The 15689-nt window shown below is 43.0% G+C and overlaps 1 protein-coding gene across 1 annotated transcript in view; it reads right to left on the reverse strand.

The window, feature by feature from the left end:
* fat2 (FAT atypical cadherin 2) overlaps nucleotides 1-15689 on the reverse strand; it is a 217034-nt gene that overhangs the window by 51595 nt on the left and 149750 nt on the right. Inside the window, 1 exon segment of the mRNA XM_084332130.1 lies at nucleotides 13106-13260. Coding sequence (XP_084188256.1) covers nucleotides 13106-13260 — 155 coding nt within the window.

Below are 15689 nucleotides of genomic sequence, written 5' to 3' on the forward strand. Positions count from 1 at the left end.
TTCATACTTATCTTATCTTGTCTTGCACAGTCTCTGGAGCGTAACAGTAAGAAGCATTTTGTATAAAAGTATTCTGTACTTCTGTATGACAACTATTAAAGAAACTTGAAACTTGAACTTGAAGTGGCGAAGAACAGTTTTGTGTGTGGTGGGAAATGGTTTGTGTGTGGTGGGTAAGGGTTTCTGAGTGGTGGTTAAGGGTTTCTGGTGGGTAAGGGTTTCTGGTGGGTAAGGGATTTGTGTGTGGTGGATAAGGGGTTTGTGTGTGGTGGGTAAGGGGTTTGTGTGTGGTGGATAAGGGGTTTGTGTGTGGTGGTTAAGGGGTTTTCAGGATTTTCAGGAATGTGTGTTTAGGCATAATATTTTGTTCATTGGACCTCATTCTCGAACATTCTCGTAAGTTTCCCCGTAAATAACCTCGTAAGAAGTTCATAAGAGGAAACTCACGATAGATCTCCTCCGGATACGTGAATGCATGAAAAGGTCCAAAGTGACCGCAGCTGCGATCCCCTGAATGAAGAACATCACTCATTCACTGAAAGCACATTCTCCTACAACTGAATCTACATACAGAAATGCCCCGCCAGCTCCTTATGAGGGAGAGGCTATAAGCATTGCACTGTGGTTGTGCTGACCCCCGTGAATTCCCCACATCTCGATTGCTTAATGTCTGGTAGTGGGGGGAAATATTCCACAGGAAGTGCAAAAACAATTAGATTCGATTAGATTCAAATATATTGTCATTATATTATAAGCAAGTGCAATACAAGAAAATAAGTTTGGCATCTAACCAGAGTACAAATGTAACAGTAAAGTACAATGCACAGGTGATTAAACTGGGTATAAAAAAATAGAAATACTACAGAGAAATAGTGCTCATCAGATGCATGTACAGAGTTGTAGTATGTACAGTGATACAGGTATAAAGACCCTATAGTAGTAAGTCATACTGTAGAACATGGCATCTTAGCGTGACATCTTATTTAGTAGTGTCAATATGGGTACAAGGCCACCCCAAGAAAAGCGTCATGGGACGAGATAACAGGTGAGTTTAACGTGGTGTCAGGAGAGGAGCGCACAGTGGCTGGAGTGAATAAGAAATGGGCTCCAAAAAAAGTATCGCAAAGCACAGGAGGGAGATGCTGTTGATATGGAAACGCATCTGGGGAGGGTGCCTTGATGCGCACATGCACATGTAGTGCTTTTATTTATTTTCAGACATCACGATGCCTCGTTGAGTCATGATTATAAATGTAAAACGTAATTGTTAAGGATACAAATATTGTATATCTTTTTAATGTAATTATTTAGATCCGAGGATATCTGTAGAATCGATGTGAACACAATAGTCTGTCCTATCCACGGCTGCTTTTCTGCACTTGTAAATCCTACTCTTAGCTACGAGCAAATCCCCAAAAAGGAGCAGTTTGAGAATGCCAAAATCTTAGCTCGTAAGTGGAGTTACGATGAGATTTGCTCGTAACTTTTCTCCTTCTCTTTTGAAGTATACAAATCAGCTATGACTTTGTAAACGACAAGGATAGAATGACCAATTTCAGGGCAAGAAAGTAGACCCTGGATACAGGCTGAAATTCAATGGTTTTCAGATTTCTCCAGTTGATTTATTCAGCATAGCAGTCGCGGAAGAATCGGTTCACAGGATACAAATAATCTCTCAGAGTGACACAGACAACTTGGTTCTGTCGAGTGTGTTCTAATGTCGAGACTGCTCAGTATTTAAACACTTTCTCGACCCCCGTACCTGGTACTCGAGTCGACTGGTCCACATAGCATAATGACAATACATTTATTTGATCACAAAGGCTGACTTTCGTTCTAGACATTAACATGGTAATTCACTCATTCTGGCTCCTGTGTGGAGTGTAATCTTGTTCCACCGGTGTGTGGGTCTTCAATCGTTTTAGTTCCGTGTGTGTGTGTCTAAGTGGGTGTCACCTGAGTCTAGTGTGTGTGTGTGTGTGTGTGTGTGTGTGTGTGTGTGTGTGTGTGTGTGTGTGTGTGTGTGTGTGTGTGTGTGTGTGTGTGTGTGTGTGTGTGTGTGTGTGTGTGTGTGTGTGTTCCTCACTCAATTGTTAATTACATTATAACTGGTTTGTGATCTGCCTGATGAAGTCAGGTTCCGGCTTGGTCAGTCAGTATTGATTGGGGTGAACGCTTCTCAGAGCTCTTACAATCGACATCTTTGTCTGGCATTCTGTTCATATTGCTTCTTAATAACAATTTGTGCTGTTTACTGTTTAATAACCATTAACCTGTTCCACCCGTGGAATATTTTCGCCTAAAATATATACCTAGGTAAATGGAATATTGCTCCACTTCTACAAGGCCCATTTGCATATTCTTGGTATCTAGGGACATCTATGGACCTCAGGGAATGTATTCACAGTGTCAGAAATATTGCATCTATTACTAGGCTTGCTTAAATTGTGATGAAACAAAGGAGAATACGGATTATGATTTTTCTTTGCATCTTTGACAGTGAATAACACCATTATAATAATGACCAAACTTAAAAAACTGCCACTGATCTCGTTCAGTACCCTCATGAGATCATGTGTAAAAAAATCTAAGGAAATTAATAAAGGGAAGATGATTAAACCGAAGGTTCTATAGATACAGTACTGAATTCTCCCATTAGGACCAATGCAATTTGAAATATTATTATAGAATATAGAATATTATGTTTATAAATTACCTTATTATAGCCAATTCGCACATATATATATTTGAACATATATATTTGAAAGATAATATATGTATATAATATATGTATATATATATATATATATATATATATATATATATATATATATATATATATATATATATATATATATATATATATATATATATATATATATATATCTTTCAAATGCCTGAGTTCAATTTGGATTTAGTATCACCAGGCGTGCATAAGAATAGATAATGATATCTACTGTAATTTACTGTTTTCTTTTATTTTCACCATAGTGCAACCATTTTTAAACTAATTTCAGATCTAATTGTTGCTACATGCTAACAATAGGGAGGAGAAACTAACTGTGTTTCAATATTTGTCAAAAACGTTACCTTTTGTGGCTTATTATCCCGAATAATAAGAGTTATTGATATAATTCATTCAGAACGCTGAACTTTGAACCCCACAGAATCTGGCAGGAAGTGTAGTTCGCAAAAATTCCAACGCTGATCCACAGCTACAGTATGCATGCCCTCGACAAAATGGCCACAAAAAAACTACAATTCCCATGGTTCAAATCTTCCAAAATGGTCGCCGTCTTGCAATAGTCTTCAGCAAATTGAGAAGTTAAAACTATCTAATGGCACTTTTAACCTATTGCTAAACTAACGTATTGATGATAATATACATTCTACATGCTTTTGTGATGTTAGTGATGTTAATACTTGAATACGTTGGATTTTAAAATCTTATGACCAGATGCCGTTTTGGGACCGGATCCGGTCCCGTCGGGTGGAACAGGTAATAACCAATCAAAAAACACTACACTTTTCTAGTTTCTGAAGTCTCTCTGCAGATGTAACTGTACCTTTATTACACACCCCTGTGAATAATACAAACATGCAGGACATCCAGGGCACTTTATCAATCAGGTATGATTGATAAAGTGCCCTGGATGGCCTGCATGTTTTTATTAAATATCCATGACAAAAAAGACGTTTTTTGCTAACACAAGGCAATAATATTTGTGTTTACAGAGTGAATGTCATTAAAACCCTTTGGATCTATAGGCTACAACCTGTTGTCAGGAGACGGGAGTCTGTTCTAAAACGAAGGACCGTTGAACTCAGCTGAAATGACCTCTTTTATGTCTGTGAACACAATAGTCTGTCCTATCCACGGCTGTTTTTCTGCACTTGTAAATCCTACTCTTAGCTACGAGCAAATCCCCAAAAAGGAGCAGTTTGAGAATGCCAAAATCTTAGCTCGTAAGTGGAGTTACGATGAGATTTGCTCGTAACTTTTCTCCTTCTCTTTTGAAGTATACAAATCAGCTATGACTTTGTAAACGACAAGGATAGAATGACCAATTTCAGGGCAAGAAAGTAGACCCTGGATACAGGCTGAAATTCAATGGTTTTCAGATTTCTCCAGTTGATTTATTCAGCATAGCAGTCGCGGTAGAATCGGTTCACAGGATACAAATAATCTCTCAGAGTGACACAGACAACTTGGTTCTGTCGAGTGTGTTCTAATGTCGAGACTGCTCAGTATTTACGTTGGATTTTAAAAACGTAATTTTTTTTGCAACACTGAAAAATATTGATTTATGACCAGATGCCGTTTTGGGACCGGATCCGGTCCCATCGGGTGGAACAGGTAATAACCAATCAAAAAACACTACACTTTTCTAGTTTCTGAAGTCTCTCTGCAGATGTAACTGTACCTTTATTACACACCCCTGTGAATAATACAAACATGCAGGACATCCAGGGCACTTTATCAATCAGGTATGATTGATAAAGTGCCCTGGATGGCCTGCATGTTTTTATTAAATATCCATGACAAAAAAGACGTTGGCCGTTTTTTGCTAACACAAGGCAATAATATTTGTGTTTACAGAGTGAATGTCATTAAAACCCTTTGGATCTATAGGCTACAACCTGTTGTCAGGAGACGGGAGTCTGTTCTAAAACGAAGGACCGTTGAATTCAGCTGAAATTACCTCTTTTATGTCTGCTATTCTAAATCTATAACCCTGTTTAGTATTAGTCTTGTTTCTATGATTCTATTTTCTGAAGAAGCTATACCATAGCTATTAATTCGTCGCCCCTCTGAATAACAGACGAAGCCAAGGAGTCCCGCAGGAGCTGTGCCGTTTCTCACCTCGTGGAAGATTTTGTGAGTCTGTCTGCCCCTCCAAACTGAATCACAAGAGCAATTTTCTTTATGGCTGCGGTCCAGCCTGGCAGCCTCCTCCTTCATTCAGCTGTGATCAGACAAGAGGTTACAGGGGGTCTGTACCTTGCTGTTCCCCAGGGGGACTTGTTAAAAAGCATCCGGCTCCATTTTCCCCTCGTCATGTCAGAGAAGCCTGGTGGATACAGGGGCCTCACTTGTTTTAATGCTATATAAAGAAAAACGCTGGACTCTTGTCTTCTACGCAGCGTGTCGATTTATCACTGGTGCTCATTTTCGTACACTGTCACTTTCACAGGGTATTTTCTTGTTTGTAGTATTTAAATCCAGTATGATCCAGAATTATTTTCCAGTACAAATTACAGTGTGATATGACATCTGAAATGAAATTAAATCTTTTCTTTTGTCTTTAACTTGTAATACAACAGTAACGCTCTTTAAAAAGTAAACTTTGCAAGGATCTTTTTTTGATGTCCTTGAAATATGTATGTATATATATATTTGTTTCATATATATCATGGATGACAGTATAATAAAAACGCATGCATGGATCAATGACGGTATACATTCATGTTCGTTCTGGGTTCTATGGGACATGGTCTCCTAGATTTGGTGTCTATGGGGTGTGGTCTCCTAGATTTGGTGTCTATGGGGTGTGGTCTCCTAGATTTGGTGTCTATGGGGAGTGGTCTCCTAGATTTGGTGTCTATGGGGCATGGTCTCCTAGATTTGGTGTCTATGGGGCATGGTCTCCTAGATTTGGTGTCTATGGGGCATGGTCTCCTAGATTTGGTGTCTATGGGGTGTGGTCTCCTACAGTAGATTTGGTGTCTATGGGGTGTGGTCTCCTACAGTAGATTTGGTGTCTATGGGGTGTGGTCTCCTACAGTAGATTTGGTGTCTATGGGGTGTGGTCTCCTACAGTAGATTTGGTGTCTATGGGGTGTGGTCTCCTACAGTAGATTTGGTGTCTATGGGGTGTGGTCTCAAGATAAGATGGTACTTAAAGTCCCTATAGCGTTAGTAATGAATTGGGGAACCCTGCTTTTAGTTCCTGTGCTCAGGCTGGATGCCTTGGTATACTTTGGACGTTTTGAAGGATTTCAATCTTTGTGTCTGAGGCAGTGTTGTAGTACTGTAGACTGTTTTCAGGACTCGTGACTCGACTTGGACTTGAGCACTGATGACTTGGACTTGGACTTGATCATTGACTGCATTCGGACGCGGAAGGTGCAGACTATTGAAGACTATTGAAGAGAAAACCGGGACAACCTCAAACTTCAACAGACATCTGTGGAGTGGACTCAACCTTGATGACTTGGACTCAGACTCAGACAATGGGGACTCGACTCTGACTCAGGCTCTTCTTTGGTGACTCGGACTTGGACTCGGACTCGAACAGTGGGGACTTGAGATTTAGTGACTGGTCTGATGTTTGTAACCCAGTCTTTCATTCACTCACAGTTAGCCACAACACTGCCCCTAGTGGCAGCACACAGGCATGGCACCAGTTCAGTCCTTGTGTGAATGCTTTGCAACTATGACCCTGCCTGGCAGTGTTTTTCTTGTAAACCAGGTCACAGCTGAACATGACACCTGGGGTGACACCTCTAGGACACAAACATAGAGATGTGTCCTGTGCAAACAGGCATATACACACACACACACACACACACACACACACACACACACACACACACACACACACACACACACACACACACACACACACACACACACACACACACACACACACACACACACACACACACACACACACACACACACACACACACACACACACACACACACACACACACACACACACACACACACACACACACACACACACACACACACACCCCAGTAAAGCACTAAATGCATTAGGCCTGTGTTGTAACTCAGTTAGGATTAAAGCCTCACTCATTATCTTCCAGTAATAATGGCGCTGGTTCTCACACAGAAGACTGTTGGCAGACTATAGCCGGTCTGGGAACAGCTTGCTGTGCTGTTCTGGAGAAACAGAGCACTTGAAACACCAGAGCCCTGCTGTTTTAAGTAACGTTACTGCAGTGAAAATTAAAAAAGAAACGAAAAAAGAATTATGCTAGGATCAATGTGTACGCTCTGACTGGCTCTGACGCTCTTACCGTGTCCCGTCATGTCTGGTAGCCGGCTCCCCCTTGATCACTTTAGATCTGAGCTGTCACTCAGACAGGACGTGGCGTTTGCTTTTACTCACAAGTCACCTTGTCTCCCGGCGTCCGTGCTTTTCTGTTCAAATTGACACAATTTCCATTTCAAAGGGGACGACTTTAAAGAGCGAGATGAAGATGGAGACATGAAAAAGTATTAAGAGCAGAGACGAGGAGGGATGGACTTCGTTTGCAATTTAACTCCTTCCTCTCGGAGACGTGCCCTCTCTTAACCCGGGAATACCGAGGCGACGCGCTGGCGTTTGGCGTTTGGAGGAGGAGGAGGTGGGAAGTGACGCACGTAAATACTAGCTTACTGTAGCGTCTCGGAGGAAGTCTCTCACAAGCCCAAACTAGACGGGGGACATCTCAGATCTCTTAAGCATCAGGCAAAAATGGGGCTAGTTTATTTGAGTTTTTTGACGATTGCATATACCAAAGTCATTTACGAAGTAATCTGCTATTTATTATACTTTATACTTATAGCACATGCATGAGTCCGGTCTCTTTTTGAAAGGTAACATTCTGACGTTTCTTACACAATAAAAACAAATCACTTTGAGTGCTAATGAAATAGAGTAACAGAGGTTTGAACACACTGAAGTAAAAAAAAATTTTGTACTCACATGTCTGTGAGTACTTGTTCCTGGTTGCCAGATGCCTGTTTTTAAGTTCCAGCTGAGAGGTAGGAGGTGGAAAACATAATGGCTCCATAGCCTGAAGTCTTATGTAGTACAGGTCCAAAGTTTAAAGAAATCCCAAAGAAAATGTATGTTTTACAAAGGTTTTTGTAATGTGTGTACCAGTACAGATTCGGCATGATAATCCAAAATGGCCATTCATTTCGATGCTCTAGTCAAAACAATGGACTTCTTGTGTCACCTTCCCCCACTCTCAGCGCCCGTCTGGGATCGTTTATGGCGTTTGGCGTTTGGAGGAGGAGGTGGGAAGTGCTGCACGTAAAGACGCTGCTTGGCTACAACGGTGGTCAATAATTTTCGCCATCAGCGGCGGTGACTGGTCAGTTCTGTCACCGTTCACAACCGGAAGCGGTCACTCGTGGGAACGGCTTGTCAAATGACGCTCGCCGGATGTTTAGTCTTGTAACTCGAGAATGGAATCACGCAATAGGGTTGAGTGTGGTGACGATCGAAAGGCGTGCAAATTCAACTTTCCAACAATGTATTTGTCGATCGGCCAAAAAACGCAGCCCGGAGCCGACAAGACGGGAGCAAAGTGCCGCAAACGTGTGCACAACTGCGTGGCGGCCTGCCGTCCGATGCTTAAGAGATTAGCGATTCAGTCCGAAGCGATTTCGCTCAAACAATCAAACCGTCAGGGGGCCGGGACACATGTGAGCCGGGAGCCCGAGAGGTAGAACACAGGGAAGAAAAGCGAACGTCATTTCCGATGTTCCCGAGCACGATGATAACTGAATATTCTATCAGGGGGTGCACGAGGATGTCACGCAGATGAGAATAATACACAGGGGGGGGAGACGTTAGGCGGCGTTTCAAGTCCAGATCGGGTGTTTTTTTCTTTATCTGTTTAGAGAATTATTCATGTCTCTCAAAGAATCCAATGCTTGGTGATTCTGTTTAAACTCCTAGCTACCTCTTTAATGTCCCGCGGTGGAGCGTGCAGAGCGGCACCGTGATGGATCGTTCTTTCCCTCAGCAGTATAGAAAAAGAAGCCAAATGTATGAATCTGCAAGGCTTTCTGTTATGATGTCAAGAGAGTCGGTTCTATACCCCCCCCACACACACACACACACAGTATGGATTTGACGAGAGAGGGTGCATTACGTCAGTCCACGCACGCGTAGCCAGGACACTCTCCCCACAACCATGGGTTAAAATGGGTATCGATCAAAAGATCAGGGTTAAATAATATGATAACAAACCGGCATCGTTGGCCACACGTAATCTGTTCAGGAATGTCCTTTTTGGATTAACACTGTCTCTGCAATCAGGCACTCAGAATACGCGAATACATCAAACATTCGGCTACACAGAGATAAGCGATGAGGCATGGATGATATGCTTTTCCATGTGATAATCTGTCAGACTTGGCACCAGCCTATATCAGGACCGTAGGCAGCCGGAGATCCTCGTGTGACTTTTACACAAGATAACCAACTGCAAGCCAAAGCTAAGAGAATAACCAAAAACTCTAGTCACCCAAACAACTGCCTCTTTGCACTGCTGTGGTCAGGCAAGCGCTACCAGAGTTTCATGGTCAGTACAGAGAGACTCAGAAGGAGCTTCTATCCCCAGGCCATCAGGATGCTCAATGACTCTATGTAACATCAACCCATCCACATACACTCATTGCACACACATCCACATACTCACACTCACTTCAAACAAACACTAATTTTAGACACTTTAACACTACATTATATTTATCTATTTATTAAAGATATTTGCACTACATTCATACCTCATTTCATAATCATAGTTTTTACTTCATTGTACTTAGGTTGTACTTTAGTTTGTATATTGTATTGTATATTGTATTGTATAGTGTTATTCCTCTTTTACTTACTTTTTTTACTGTATGAAGCACATTCTCAGGGGCTCATACAGAACCAAGCATTTCACTGTAATGTACATGTACCTTATACGTGGCAAATAAAAACAAACTTGAAACGTGCGTAGTTCAGTACCCCAGCCAATGAAATCCCTCCTCGCTATTAAATCCCTAAGGTGTTTTCCCAGAGCAGCTCCGGTTGATGCAGGACAACAATGGGCATCGATGCTGCTGCCGAAAGCCCCCTTCATTCCATGGCTGCCGAGAACATTTCATCAGAAAAGACAGCGCTCACAGGCGGCTGGGTAGCGTAGGCGACCAAGCACTCGCCTACCACCGCAGAGACTCTGGGGGATCGAATCCAGCTGTCAGCGGTACCTCCGGCTTGGTCAGTCGTCCCTACTAACACAATTAGCAGTGTTAGCGGGTGGGGAGTCGGTGGGGTATGTATCCTGGTCGTTGCAAACAGCGACTCCTCCTCTGCACATGTTACGTTCGCCCAGTGAAACTCCTCGCTGTCAGGTGAAAAGAAGCGGCTGGCGACTCCACATGTATCGGAGTCGGCATGTACTGTACACCCTCCCCAGGCAGACAGTGGGGTAATGCGCGCAACGACCAGGAAAGGAATTGGTATAACGACTAAATAGCTTTTCTTTAATGCGTAGCGGCGGCAGACAGTAAGCCAGCACGTTTCAGCCTTCTGGTCTCCGTCAGCATCAGTCCGCCTCACTCTCAGTCTATCAAGCACATTGTAAAGAAACACCAGCACGCCCTTTCATGTCGCAGTGGGACATGATTTTTCAACAATTTTGCTGATAAACGTGCCGATAGTCGGAGAGATACTTGGCCACCTCAACCCCCCAGGGAACTCTGCTCTGGAATAACTGTGTTAACTGTAATGCCATGATTAAGGGTGACTTTTTCCTACACCCTCACAAAGGTAAAAAAAGATAAAGATAAGGTGGAAAATCTTGTGTAGAACCAAGTATGTAATTATGAATATTCATAATCTAGACTTGTCGATTCATAATTATATTCATACGTTGATACCTGGGCCAATAAAATTCCCTTTTCCCATGAGCTTCCTGGAACTTTCTATCAGCTATGGTCGATGTGAAAAAGGGGCATTGCCGAACTCCCTTCCCCCATTAGGTCCCACGTAACTTTTCTCCTGCGGTTTCTGTACAGGATCGGAAAAGGCCATTGGCACATTCAGTATGCTGAATAAGGGCACCGGGGCTGTGAGCTCCAGTGGATTCCCAGATGAATCCCATGCCATCGTAAGCTGCATTTCAAGGTCCCCCGTTCCAAAAAACTGCCTTGCCCTGTGTTTTGCATTGTTTCCATGACCGAGGGGTCATCCGGACACTGAGGGCATTAAACGTGCATCTAGTGTCTGCAGTTCAGCTGCGACGAGAACCCTCCCTGGTGGAACAAGCCATTCAGAATGGCAGACGACATCGATATAATAGATATAATAATCATTGTTGTGCTAATTTGCATATCCTAGTCCCTACTGTCGTCGGAGCCACCATTTAGTCAATCGTTACTGATCGACTAATCTAGTGCTACTGCATTTTGACACTACGTTCACTCAGCAATCAATTCATCATAGATTGCATTGCTTTGTTTTCTTCTGTGTCTACTGTATACTTGACGACTTGCGAGTTTGACGCTATTTACTACACAACCAATAAACTCCCTCTTTTAAACGTCCTCTTTAAATGACAACAAACTACCCCTTTAAACTACACAACCAATAAACTCCATGTTTAAACTACACAACCAAAAAACTCCCTCTTTAAACTAAAACAAACTCCCTCTTTAATAAACAAAACCAATAAACTTCCTCTTCACATAAGCTTTCCACAGCGTTTCTACCTGTGGTGGATGTGGAATCACAAATGTTATTGACGTTGGCAGGATATTACCCCAGAGACGGGTGTCGTGTCGGAATTGGAGGCGGTAATCAAAGTGGAAAAGGAAGTGGCAATAATAAACTGATCTATAAATAAAAAACGAAAACACTTAAATAGCACCACTACCCTGTAATATTTGCTAATAGATGCGTCAGCACCGCTCTCATCCATCAGCATGACTCAGACTAAAGATAAATAAATAATATGTCTGTTTTGGTCAGTTACCTTTGAGACTGACTATGAACTCAGACATCATTTAACATAATTAGAAGAGTTTCATAGGAGGAGTTGACAAGGTGAAGTGGTGCTTATACTTATAATGATCTTCTGGCATTGTATATCAGACAGAGATAATTAGGTGTGTTTTGGAACAGTGTATCTGCTCTGCTGTAAATTGGATTGGGAAGTAATGGATTACATGTGACAGGATTACAATAGTGCTTACACAGTAATCGGATTACAGTTGTCTGTAATCCTTCACAGTTACTGTTAGAAGCACAAGTGATACAATTTCAAATTAGTTTTAACCCGGAAGGGTTGAGAATTGCAACATTTTCTAAAATGTTGGAAGGTGATTTCCTAGGATAGGAATATAGATCATTACATCAGCCAAATAAATGCTGTCTTACAGAAACATTTGAAATCGTTTGTGTGCAGTTTGCATCACTACTACCTGGCATAATGAAGAGGCAAAATGTTCTCTGCACACGCAGTTAAACTGTTTCAATGGCTTTCATCACGTTCCTATTGTGTAAAGTAAAACTTGACACTTTGCTTGATTAGGTCCTCTGGTGAAAGGGCGCCTGGCTCTTACTGTACCTCAAATACACGTCTCCCATTGTCTACCATTCCCCCTCACGTCTACCCACTCCTCCCCCTCCTAGCCCACCATCCCGTCATCCATCCCCCTTCTCAGTCCCACCTGGGCAGACCAGACCATACCACACCCCTCCTAACTCACCCCTCCTCCCTCGTTCACTTCCCCAACCAGATCTGGGCACAACCCCTTTGACCTGGGCACAACCCCTTTGACCTGGGCACAACCCCTTTGACCTGGGCACAACCCCTTTGACCTGGGCACAACCCCTTTGACCTGGGCACAACCCCTTTGACCTGGGCACAACCCCTTTCCTCTCACTATAAAGACCTAGCTTTTACTGGATTGGAGGAGCTCTTTGGGGGGATAGTAGGCCTGTGTGTGAGGGGCAGGACCAGATACGCTTAGCTTCTTTCTGTCCCTTCTCCAACAAAACCATTTGTCTTGAGCTATGTTGATTATTGCTTCCATGTCTAGGAAGATATATTTTATTTTATTTATTTATAATTTTTTTTTGTTATTACAAATGTGTGTGTTTATGGTTGTTCGAGATACAATAAAGATAAAATCAAATCAAGTCTCTCCTGGAGTCATCCAACAATGACTCTCCTATTTGTACTTGATACTCTGAGCTAAATAAACCTGTGTTAACTAAGTCTACATCTGACTGAGTACATCCTTACTCAGGGTATATATCCCTCCACAGTCCAGAGAGTGGACGGCTTATTCAGAGGCCTCCAGTACCTGTAAGGTCCCCCAGTCGGAGCCATTGGTGGCCATGATGAGCCCCTGCTCCTGGAAGGTCCTGAAGCTCAGCGCCAGTCTGAAGTTCTGGCTGTCTTCGTCCGCTCGGTGAAGGTAGCGCAGGTAGCCTCCACCGTCGAATCTCACCGCCGTCTCTGAAATAGAATTCAATTCAATTCGGTTTTGTTGTCATTGTATAATGAGCGAGTTACATTATACAACCAAATTGTCTGTGTTCAGAGACAGTACAGGGCAATCAAATAAAAACACACATAAATCATCATCATCACAGTCATCATCATAAGACACTTAGAATACCTAGATAAAATAATGTATAATAATAATAATAATAATGTATAAAAGTAAACAGTAGAGTATACAGTAAAGTGAAGCATGCATGGTGGTCAGGTAAAGTGATGGTGCATAATAGTGCATGTGATGGGTAAAGTGATTATAGTGCAGGAGCAGGTCAACAGTGGGTTTAGGCCCGTGGTTCTGTGTTGAGGAGCCCCACGTTGATACACATTAGGACCATGGACCCCTCATTTCATAACACATCATCTCAGGGACCCCTCATCCTCATTTCATAACACATCATCTCAGGGACCCCTCATTTCATAACACATCGTCTCAGGGACCCCTCATTTCATAACACATCATCTCAGGGACCCCTCATTTCATAACACATCGTCTCAGCGACCTCCCATCCGAGAAGATATTTGTTGTTAGATCTGATTAAGTCCAGAATTCCACAACTGCCTGCTGTTGCTGAGGAGATAACGCTGGAGGAAGTGAAACCGATCAAAATAGTCACTCTTATAGACCACTGCAACACTTGCGGTATTCTGAAATCATGGGAGAGAGAGCGGGGGGGAGGAAATTAATGAATGTGGATGAGAGCCTTGACATTAAGTGGTTGTAGCTACGGCTGTGGGGGAGCTGGAGATATAATCCAATGGACTTTTATATGCATGAGTCTCCTGAACACGGAGAGACCAATCCCAAGTCGATCGGCAGTTTCTCGGCCGAGCTATAGTCACTTTTTCGCACCTACTTCCCAACTCTGCATGCGCAGATTGCCCACGGAGTCTCTCTGGATTGTCCAGAGATCTAGGTTTATCAATCAGCGCATAAAAATATATTGGATCATGTGTCCAGCAACCCCACAGCCGTAACTACATCCACTTAATGTCAAGGCTGTCATCCACATTCATACATTTTCTCCCCCCGCTCTCTCTCCCATGAGCTCAATGTAATGCGGAAGTGCAATGGTCTATATACAGTATATTCAGGCTAACTACTAGGGAATGAAATTGTGGAATTAATTGAATTAATTAAACCATTCTCAGTTTGTACGGGGATCCGCTGAAACCTCCTCAAGCACCCCCTGGGGGGCCCCGAACCCCACGTTGAGAACCACCGGTTTAGTCTACTGTTTGTGGCGCTGTCCGTGTACACTGTATGTGAGGCCCTGTTATCATTGTGCCGTGTGTGGCAGTCATACTGTGGAAGCTCTTAAGTTGTTCATTTATATCCTATATATATTATATAGTATACCATCGTCAATAAGACAAATTCTTAATGCATTCAATTAGGCAAATAAAGATTTTCTGAAAGGTGCTATATAAAATGAAGTTATTATTATTAGTATTATTAGGTATACATTGAATATAGGCAACAGAGTTCAGAGTCCTACAGTATGGGTAACCGGGTGTAGGCAATGGAGTCAGAGTTTATATAGAAGGGTGGGGGGGCTGTCAACGTGGCACAGAGTTGCTGTCTCTCCCGGAGGGCAGGAGGGCAAACAGTCCATGATTGGGATGAGAGATGATAGGGATGCTGCGTGCCTTCCTCAGACACCGCCTGTGATGGATACTCAATTACAGGGAGTGGTGTACCAGTGATGTGATGGGCGGTTTTTCCCATCTTCTGCAGTGCTTTCCGGTCTGAGGCAGTGCAGTCGCCATACCAGACTGTGATGCAATAGCTGAGTATCTTTTCTATGAGGTACCGACAAAAGTTCATCCGAATCTGAGGAGATTGGATTTCCTCAGTCTCCTCTGGTGAGCCTTCTTGACCACTGATGAGGTGCTGAGGTTCCAAGAGAGGTCTGAGATGTGGACTGACTGGAATTTTAAGCTGGAGACACACTCAACCTCCGTCCCGTTGATATAGACGGGGGAGTGAGCACTGGCTCTAGTCTTCTGAAGTCCACGATGAGCTCCTTGTTTTTCTTGTGTTGAGAGTCAGGTTGTTGTCGGCGCACCACGCCACCAAGTGCTGGACCTCCTCCCTATAGGCCAACTCATCATTGTTTTTGATGAGGCCCACCACCGCTGTGTCGTCTGCAAACTTAAAAATGGTGTTGGTACCATGTATAGGAGTGCAGTCGTGGGTGAAGAGGGACTAGTGAAGGGGGCTCAGCACGCAGCCTTGTGGGACGCCGGGGGCAGTGGTTGGGGGAGAGTTGTTGGTGGGTTTATAATAATAATACACTTTATTTGTATAGCACCTTTCATACAGAAACTGCAGCTCAAAGTGCTTCACAGCAGAATAGTCTGTGATGGCCTGGATGCCCTGCCAC

Source organism: Notolepis coatsorum (genome assembly GCF_963971535.1).
Source record: "Notolepis coatsorum genome assembly, chromosome: 16".
NCBI classification, from domain to species: Eukaryota; Metazoa; Chordata; class Actinopteri; order Aulopiformes; family Paralepididae; genus Notolepis; species Notolepis coatsorum.